Consider the following 10,925-nt stretch of genomic DNA (forward strand, 5'->3'; position numbering starts at 1 on the left):
AGATGCTTAATATCATTGCGTAAAATGGTTTGCACAGTATACTGACGGCAGCCATGAGACGCTTAGTATAGTATAGTATCTTCGACATTGAAGAATAGGCCTGGATAGGCTTGTCGCCGATTCTTGTACTTTTCTTAATTGGCTAGACTGGCCTTTTGATCAAATCTTTTCAACGGACGGTAGATTTAAAATCGCTTCTGGATTTCAGTTGTTCCGTAGGACACGAGGCATTTTAAGACTAAACATATGCTCCTGCATGGCCTTGTCCAGTCTGTTCTTGAAAGCGTTCATACTCGGATATACCATATTACATACCATATTACGCTTAATGTCATTGCGTAATATGGTTTGCACAGTACTTCTAAATTGACGGCAAGGCGCCCAATATCATTGCGCCCAGAAGTTCAATATTATTGTGCAATATTTTGGTTTATTGCGTCTAGAGGCTTCTTAAAGTGGTCTCCATCCGCACGCCATGCCGGTCTAGTGCCGGACTACCAGTTAGCAGCTAACGTCCTCCAGGAGAGGAACGTGAAGAAATCTGCTGTGACTCGGGGTCTGATGTTCCGCTGATGAAAGCTATTTATGCATATGTTTTCGGTGCTTGAATTTAAGGAGTAGCAGTCGTCTCTATTATTCATCACTCAATATACAATCAGTTTCTCAAAATCAGTTGGTTTCCAGTAAAGGTAAATTCAACCAAAAATGGATAAAAAAGTGTAAACAGAAGTAACAAAATTAAAATGTTGGTGAGATCTACGTATAAATGCAAAAAATACTCTCGAAAACAGATTGAGCATTAATGACGAGCAAATTCTTCCAATTTACATCTTCTTTGCGATTTGCTTCGTATTCATTATTAGACTCATGCACGTAGAATTGTGCAATATGAGATATTAAGCGTAACACTTCGGGGCAACTTAGCTATACTTCGTTCCATTTCATGATTAACAATGTACCTACTTTTTATTAATTAAGATGTCTATAATACTACACTTAAATGAAATGAAAAATATATGTAGAGAGAAAAATTTTTGTGGGCCTGAGTGTCAAGTTTTTTACAGGACTGTGTAGTTTTCAGGTTATCGAACATTTTTCTATACAAGTTTCAACGAAAAATTACTTGAAGTTAGTTGTTGGGTGAACATGTTATTGCATGCCCGCTAATTGCCAGCTCAGGTGCGTGGTCACGTAAATTGAAAATAAGGTACGTTCTGAGAATAATTTAAAGCGTACGGAAGCTTTAGGTCCGCTACTTTTCAAACCCTGATAAAATAATATTATTTAACAAATAAAGTTCCTGGATTATCGTTAAATTCTAAAATGAGTTTTCATGAAGTGTTATTAGTTAATATTAGTTCTCATTTAGTTCCGTTTAACGTTAAGATTCTAACATGAGTTTCCATATGCACTTTTCAGTACACATTGAGGTTTACTGAAAAAAAGTCAATAAAGTTCCTCGACATTAAAAATTGCATCTAAATAAATCCTCTCTCACAAATAATTTATGTGTCATCGCATCATCCATCACAGAAAATTTAATAATATGTATGTGTCTGCTGTGAGGCTAACTATGTTATAAAATTAATTCAGCGTAGCCACTTGGCTTTCATATTGGTTCAGACAGACTTCAGTCCCTCTTAAGCTTCACCGGCCGAGGTATCTCATCTAAGGAGGCCGCAGCACTGAGGTACAATTAGTTCACGACAAATTTCACTACAAATCGTCAACGACTCGTCGTCAATTCTATCAGACATTGCGTCCTCCACCAAAGACCCAGCGTTGACCCCTTGCAATGGCGGGCAGGCGGGAGAGCCTGTTCAGGAATACAAAGTAAGCCTGATGTTAATCTCACCAGAAGTTCAGTATGAAACTATAGATTTATCCACACGCAATAGGACCCGGCTTTGCTGAGCATCAGGGCATAGAGATGCATACACGTTCATTATACATGTTCACTCTCTTATTGTTCGTGCAGGAGCGTTCCGCAATAGCAAACTTGGTGGTGGTGAGTGAGTGATGGAGATTCATTTTGGTTTTGTATTAGCAGCTGCGTGAAAATAGGACATACTGACGACAGTGAAATATGTTAAACGTCTTCAAACTGTGACAGTATATCAATGTTCTTCGTTAAAAGTAAACTACTGAAATATGCTATTGTTGTTAACACGAAATTAAATATTATGGAACCTCAGAAAATGTTTCCGTATCTCGCTTACGTTAAAATAGATGCTAACATATTTTAATGTGTGAAAAAGCCGGGAGTAGCTAACAGTGGCAACTTTTAGATTGACTTTTCATGGTTAGGAAAATATCATTGCCTGTAAAATAGGACGAATTTTTACTGATAAACTTGACCCAACAGTTCACGGCTCCTGATGGCGGGTATGGCTGGGTGGTGGCTGCTGCTGCATGCTTGGTTAACACTTGCATCATGGGCTTCTTGAAGAGCTACAGCGTCTTGTATGTCGCCATCATGCAGGCATACCCTTACACCTCTGCTTACCATGCATCGTGGATACCTGCCTTGCTGACAACCCTGCAGCTCATCATTGGTGAGATGAGGATCCATCGAACTTACCGTGATATATATTATGTATCATCAAACAATGTAAGCCACATGTAGAATACGGCAAGTTTGAAAATAACTAATAACTTTTTTGATCTCAATGCACCTGGTCTATTGAAACGAAAGTTTCAATAGACCCGGTCTATTGAAACGAAATGCGCAATTGAAATATTCTGAAGCTAAAAAGGTTGTCTGTTTGTTTAAAGAAAAATTATATAGTCTAAACGGAGATGTTGAAATCAGTTTTTATGTATTGTGTGGTAAACTTTAAAGTGCGATTTGCTAATGATTCCATTCAGTTTTTTGTGATATTGAAATTGTGAACCTCCTTTTTACTCGAATGCGAATGATGACAACACTTTCCATTAAACATGTTAAATAAAACAAACAAATTCTTAAAGATTTTCATTGCCAATAGCATAGACCAGCTGGTGACTTTTATCAAACTGTGACTGAATGCGATAGTAAGAAAATTATTTATTGCACATTGCCCTATTTTGGTAGTGCGTCTGAAACTGTGTCTAAAGAATTAAAAATGCTGTGTTTGAAATATTTCCCAAATATAAATTTGCATGTTTTACTGGTAAATAATTTCAAAATTGGTTCTTTCTTCAGGTATAAGGACGTTATTCCTGCTCGGATGCGATCAAACCTGGTCTATGAGTTCTGTTGTGCACGCTGTGCATCTACGTACGTTGGAATGACGTCGCGTAACTTCTACATCCGGGTTTCTGAACACCGTGGCAGGAGCTATCGTTCTAACTTGCCTCTCGCCAAGCCTCCTCATTCTTCCGTGCGCCTCCATGCTGAACAGTGCGACGTGGCTGTATCTGAGAGTGATTTCAGGATACTCGGTTCCACTTCTGGCTGCTCGGATTTGAGAATTTTGGAGTCTCTACATATCTTCAAACGAAAACCATGTCTCAATAATGCGTTTAGCTCATATAATCTGGAAATAGTAAATCGCTAGGATTTTATATTCTTGTCGTACCCCTAGGACTAAGTTGTTCATAACTAGTCCTGTTTATTTCGATATAATGTTAGGTCTTGTTTAGGTTTTATGTCTGTCTTTGAATTTTGACTTTTAAAGTGATTTTATTCATTTTTAGTTTAGTCGAACTGATGATGGAGCTGGACTCCGAAACGTTTTCAATATCGATATGGTGAATTTTCTTGGCGTTTTCTTTGCTTTTAAATTCCTTGAAAACCAACCTAGAATCAATGTACTATTTCTTACTTTTGTTTTGTGAACAAATTTCCTGTAGCTCCGATAGTGTGTAAAGTGTAAACGAACGTTTTAATAAACTATAGTCAATAATGCTTGAATTTCCGAATTACAGGTTTGGGCTCAGGCTTTGTAACGACTCCAAGCATAATGACCACAAACAAATATTTCGACAAACGACGAGCCCTGGCGTCCGCAATATGTATTTCCGGTAATGCATTTGGTGGCTTCATCATGCCGCCTCTGGTGGACTACCTCTTGCACCAATTCGGCCTACGAGGAACGTTGTTCATCACCTCCGCTGTTATGCTCAATATTGTTGTGGCAGGCGTGTGTTTCCGACCTGTCTCCGTCCATGCCATCGTGCAAGGGAAACACAAAATTAAACTTAAGAGAAGGCGTCAAGAAATTAAAAAGCCAGTTACGTCAAAAGAACTCCCTAAGAGCAAATCAAAGATGAAAGATGTAGTTTCACAGCGAGGAAGCGCAACATTTGCCTCTGAAGCCGGAGCGCTAGCAGGATTCGAAAATTTGATAGATCCAGCATTATATGACAAACGAAAAATGATCAATACATCTAGCACAATAATACACGCTTCAAATGTTTCAAATTCAAGAAAATTGCTCAATAACAATGAAGAATTTAGTGACATAAGTTCGGACAGTGAGTCATCCGTACATTCTGTCTCAGAATTGCGACTTTCAGTCGGCGGTGATGACTTGATGCATATTGGCGCGGAAGCCGTCTTCGATGGAGACCTTCATTCTGAGAGGCGATCATCAGTAGAAAATATTGAACTGAGATCTGTAAATTCAGTAACCGCCACCAATGGAACGAACGCTTGCGACACGTGTAGAGTTGATTCTGAACCCGTAACCAAAGAAATTGGTGTAGGGGTTCTATCTTCCCCGGTAACAAACGAGCCTGTGTCCTCTGTTAAAAGTCAACAAAACTTGCATTATTACTCGCAAGAACTTACTACAGCAACAGAATTTAAAAATCCATTCTTACAAGGTACAACCCCGCCTACAACAGCGAAACTGAACGGATTCATATTTCACAAGAATCTCGATACATGTTTCGATTACGAAGTACCGAAGACCAGGCAAATGTTCCTCATGACTTTGTCTTGCTTTCTCTTCAAGATGAGCGTTCCACACCCTCTTTTTTACCTCCACGTATACTTCATTAGTGTTGATGTCGACGTCGGCACCGTCTCTGCCATCATCGCGGGGTCGTCACTTGCGGACGTCGTGGGTCGCCTGGGAGTTAGCTGGCTGACTCGCACCAAACTCGTGCCTGCCGTCTACCTTTATAGCTTCAGGTTCGTTATTATCTACCGTTCTTTACGCATAGCATTATAACAGCGCTTCTATTCATCAAGTGATTTTATTAATATTTCATTGAAGTAAGCGAGTACAAATTATATTTGATCGAAGGTTTATCATAGACCTTATATTTTCGAAGGCAGACTTTTAATCAGCTAATAGACATTGAATTTTCTAAGATAAATGTTTTAATCTGCTAATGATCTCTTAACCTATTTTTTCTATAATATGCAACTCAACAATCGCCTTTCTCATAGAGACGCATAACTATGTATAACCTCGTTCAAAATCTAAAAAAAGCTCTAGATGAACATGCATGCATTCAACCGGTCATTTTTGTGCTTACATTTTTACATAATTAAAAGCTACATAATTTACACATCTAGATTGAGTTTTATTGTTTTTACTTTCATCATAATAGTTTTATTAAATTAGGTGTTTTTCGGTGCACATGACGTAACTATTCCAACAGCTGTTTCGTGACGGGCGCTTGCATCCTGTGCGTGCCAGTGGCAACTTCGGCCGTGAGTTTGTCGGCAGTGCTGAGCGGCTACGGCTTAGGGGTGGTCGCGTGGTCGGTGCTCATGCCTGTCATGCTAACACAGGCCCACGGCAGCGACAGGCTGCCTGCAGCATACGGATTCCTGAGGATCTTCATGGGTGTCGCTAATTTCGTGTCGCCGCAGATCAGTGGTTCGTACTGGGACAGGTGCAAGATCGATCATGTTTATTGCATTGAGTTGTTACCTGACTTTGCACAATTGATGGTATTGAATGAATTAAATGTAGGCTCAAGATAATGGTCGTATATGTGCTGCAGAGTATACCAATGTGAGCGCTAATGACGACTTATAGCTATAAAGATGAAAAAAGGGCAGTGTTGAAACAAATTAAATATCCTCAATTTAAAAAAAAACTAAATAACCAGAATTGTTTTGGAGGTTTATATTGACTTCATATTTAACATTTGTAGTAATAACGATAACAATTGTTTTTTGAGCACAACGAATTCTCTGAAATGTCTTCAGTTGCGGCGAAGTTTCTTCGAAAATAGAAATACCAATACAATAATGTCTTTGTCAATACAAAAAATTGTCAATAATTTTTATCTTTCAATTACATTTCAATTTATAAACTATTCCTTGTCAGTCGCTTATATTGATCCTGAAATATGATCTTTTGAAAGCCATAATTTCTAACCACGTCGATAAAATGGTCACAAAAGTTTCAATTCTTCTTCTTATTGGACGATTATTTTTTCATATATTTGGATTTAAAAAATTGAGTAGATGACCCCAATTTAGAGTGCATAGAATAATTTTCAAGAATTCGTCGAATTTTGCAAAGAATTGTAAGATGCATGAAGATATTTATTGCAGTCACTGCTTATTGTTTTCAGAATTCATTAGTACACACTAACTTCAGTTCATTATCTTAAATTTTTTAATAGGTAAGACAATCTCGTTCTAATGTTTTAACATTTGAATTGGATATAAAAATCACAACAAATTTTTCACCAAATCTTAGCCATTTTTCATCGTATCAAAACAAATCTATTTTGATTCGTGTTCACATATGTTCATTTAGTCTCGGATCAAAAGAAACTGTTTATTCTCAAAAGATTTCATAAATTCACTATAAATTTTGTTCATTTTAAATCATGTCAAGGTTGTGCAAACGTTGCTCGCATTAACATTGCGTCACGTTTCCTAATGTATTCTTCATTTACTTTTTTAATCCCGTGAACGGTTCCACTTAATTCTCTTGTACAACCCGTATTAACGGTAAATACAACAGTCTGAACGTGTATGGTCGGTTCACACGTTAAAATGCGAACAGCTTCCTTACTACTAAACTCCACACGTTGTCTCTCAAGTATGGTATACTTCTCTCATATCCACTCAACGCTGTTATTCACGAAACGTAAACTCACTTCGCATTCAGGCGCCAACAGTTTTCTTGTGTTCACGTCCCTTTTATAACACTTCTCCTGAGTGTACGACACTCGCATTTTCACCACATTTAACACTTTAGTAATGTTCGCCACTAACGCATTTTTCGCATTTTGGATGCTAACACGTTTACCTTAATTACGGCGCTAGCGCTTTTATAGCGGATTGAATTCCGAACATTTCCGCATTCATGCAGCTAACACGACTCCCGTATTCACAAAGCTATCTCTACTTCCTTATTTAAGACCATAATACTTCGACCATATTCTCGACGTCCACGTGTTTGCAGGCGCCCTGACAGATGCAACGGGAAGCTTCTTGTGCAGCTACCGCGTGATGGGTGCCTGCTCGCTGGCCGCTGCTCTACTGGCGCTCTCTGCCTCCACAGGCTCCACTCGCTGCTCACAGCCGCAACGTCACGAGTCTATTTAACAATATGAACGATAATAATATATATTTTAATATATAATGATGACGTTATAAACTCCTAGTGGCTGATATTCTGAGTTTGCACTCGTTTTGGGAGTGGAACAAAAATGCCAAAGACAAGAGATGTTCGAGATTGAGGGAAGTTAGCTAATTATTTCAAAATTTATTTCTGTAATCAGTCCTAAAATTGTTTTTAATTTCAACTATGACTATAATTAAATAATCTTGTCTGACAAGGCCAACAACGCAGGCGTTTTAGGGGGCTGGACCCCTGCTCATGCCCGGCAACGCCGACATGAGCAGAAGAAATTAAAGTTGAAGTTTGCTGCCGGCTGACATTATGCCGACCAACACTGGGTGCCCGTATCTACTCTACCGCCTTCAAAGAATCTAAGTCTTTGATAGGAGCTTCAGAATTCACATTCATCGCGACTATTGTTAGGATCGTGCAATCTCGACCTAAATAGGAAATTTTTTGCTTTCTCCTACCGATATGCCGTGTGTCAATTTATTATTGATTATCGTCATCAGACATTCGAATGAAAATAGTTTGTTTCATTATTTCATGATACCGCAGTAATTTACAAAGTGAATTGAAAGAAAGAAAAATAAATATAAAAAGTTATATATGTTGATGGCAGGCTAACTGTTAAATGAATGACACAAGACAGGAATCAGATCATCAGTGTTTGTGACAGCTAAATTTCGTTAACTCTGGCTACTCATTCGTGCTAACAAGCATGACACGATTATACGTAGCTGTCCAACTTAGAAACAATGCACGTAGCGAAAGAAACAAATTTGCAAGGCGTTTGAAGTATTTTCTATACTGATATGCCATTGGCCAACCATCATCAATACTATTTGTTTCTACGAGCATTGTAACGTTAGTCACAATGAGAAGACAAAGTGTTTTCTTAAAGTATTATTTACTTTGCACTATTCCACAGTAGATCAGTAACTGCTTCAAATTTCTTGCTTCCGACTTGTATCTACATATCATATATCTATAGGCCAACACTAACAGATCCATTTATTATTTTTAATTAATTAAAGGTATGCTTTATTAGTATTTAGTTAAACACTGCTATTCGATATTAAAAATAATAATTGAGTACCGGTACACAAGTTTTATCGGAAAATTTAAGCGTAATAAATATATTCCGTCATCAGGATCGAGAAGAAATTTCAATATCTCTTATAGCTTCAATTAGTTCGAATTGCAGTATTTTTACTTTCTTAAGTTTCGCAGTTTTAGAAGTACAAATCTTGACGAAACTTTATGTGAAGAAATCTTTCACCTTTCCGTTCCTAGAATTAATTGTTATCACTTTTTTCCTGCGTGTTTGAAGTAAAAATAGTCATTCTAACAAATGCAAAGTAGGCCGAAGATAAATTTTTCCATCATCAGCTCTGACTTTTTTAGTTATTATTTGTTGAAAATTCATAATTATGGCTATTCTAATCCATGATTTCACGAATTTAAGAAAATGTGGAATTCATTTATAAGGGTTGAATTCTCAACTCAACGTATTTTGGATTTCTGTAATACTAAATTGAGATTTTGGATGAAAATAAAATTTCATGTTGAAGTTGATTCAAACAAATACTCGATTCCAAGTCTTATCTCATTGTTGCATGTAAACAATAAATTTTCTGTCCTAAAAAACTGAACTGCTAACACAGTGTGAAAAACATAAACAGTAATTAATACCTCGCTATATGTTGCGCTTCACCTACCCCGGCTTCACTTCATCGCGGGTTCCTAAAGGATGTCGATAGGCAGGTTTGTCGGAAAAATGTATCCAAAATTGTATGAAAATACAAACAATGAACAACTTATTACTTGACTCATTACATATTAGGATTAAAGATCTTTAAAGATCATATAAGACAATAAAGTTACCGGCCGCATCTGGAACGTAACCCGGGCGATAAATGAGGGATTTATGTGGTCTAGGAAATGTTTTTGGGCCGCAGCCAACAGGAGGTCGAGACCTGCGCGTTCGAAACTGTTCCAGTCCTGCACAGACACGCTTCATTGATTGTGCAGTAGCCACGAGTGCACTGGTGAAATTTATCAGTGATGTTTATACATTAGCGGGCAATAATATTGCTGTAGAAATGTGCTTGAAAGTAAGCAATTCTTCTTGTTATGTTTTATCTTCTATAGTTGCTACAATGTAACCTAGAAATTCTTGTCCAGTGTATCATTGAGAGGTCAAACCACGAGTTCAACTCAATGAGTTGCCCAAAGAGTTGTAGCAATTTCTATTTTATATGCTTATTAAATAAATTTTAAGAGGGTAACGTTTTCATGCATATCGTCAGTCATTGCTACACGTGAGAATAATTTTCCTCTCTGATCTACATTCACCATCAACGTTGCGCGCCCTCACCACCACCACGTAACGTCAGCCACCAGACTCCGGCTGAAGCGAGTCTCGTCGTGCATGCAGATCGATAGAACGCACGCTTACGGAACGTGATACCACAAATATTGCTTACTTTGACACCAGCTATAAATTGTGCGAGTGTTCTTAAATTGCAGTCGACCGCTATTCGTACGTGGTATAAATTGAGATTCAAAGAAATAAACATTTATTCAAAGAACGAAAAAGAGAGTTGGGAGCGATAGCGCTGCGGAAATTCTGACGCAACACTTAAGTCAGCGGTGAAATGATCATTCAAGCAGCGCAGTGACTCAGTCTCGAGAGATTAAAGTTTAGTCTTCAAGTCTTTCACAGTGTTCGCAAAATCAGTGTTTTCCTTTGCTACAGGTTGGTAACTATTTTTTTTAATTAAAAGTAATATTTTGTATTAAGGGGTATCAATCTGAAATTCATTCATACCCAGCACTATTAGGTACGTGAATTTCTTGGTATGAGTAAATTTCCTATTGAAACTATTATGATACTTTGTTCACACCGATTGAATTCATTTTTGCCGTTATATCAGAAATAAACATAATATTGAAATGAAAGCACTCTAGTGACATTCAAAGTGAAATAAAACTGTTAAAGGCTGAACAAATTTATTGCAGAACCGCATTGAATAATTCCTTCCAAGAAATCAAAATCGACCACTTATTTCTCAGAATAAATCCTGCCTCGCGTCATATGAAGTTAAGATGAGACAAGCATGTAATTTGTCTGTCTCCGGTAGCCCGTATCCAGGGGCGATGACAACTGTAGCTTTAGTTTTTGTAAGCCGCGCAATGATTACATGCATGATTACATGCATGTGGTCTTGAATATTGTGGACCGCGTGTAAGCAGTCGACGTATTTTTCTCTTTTATCGTCCACCTCAGTATCTCGTGTTTTAGTTTAGTTCCCTGACCAATTTACGCCAAAGCTGTGCGAGAGAGAAATACGGACTCTTGCAGAGCAGAATCAGCCTCGCCGTCACCGCTCAGTAGTG

At 37.9% G+C, this 10,925-nt stretch overlaps 1 protein-coding gene across 1 annotated transcript; it reads left to right on the top strand.

The window, feature by feature from the left end:
- Nucleotides 1-3,880: 3,880 nt before the first annotated feature.
- Nucleotides 3,881-8,886, top strand: LOC108671952. The gene is made up of 3 exons (XM_018159553.2): nucleotides 3,881-5,119; nucleotides 5,596-5,816; nucleotides 7,365-8,886. Exons 1-3 carry the CDS (start codon nucleotides 3,945-3,947, stop codon nucleotides 7,505-7,507), a joined length of 1,539 nt encoding a protein of 512 aa, XP_018015042.1. The 5' UTR covers nucleotides 3,881-3,944; the 3' UTR covers nucleotides 7,508-8,886.
- Nucleotides 8,887-10,925: the final 2,039 nt, after the last annotated feature.

The sequence above is a fragment of the Hyalella azteca genome, unplaced genomic scaffold (genome assembly GCF_000764305.2).
Source record: "Hyalella azteca isolate HAZT.00-mixed unplaced genomic scaffold, Hazt_2.0.2 contig12030, whole genome shotgun sequence".
Lineage (NCBI taxonomy): Eukaryota > Metazoa > Arthropoda > Malacostraca > Amphipoda > Hyalellidae > Hyalella > Hyalella azteca.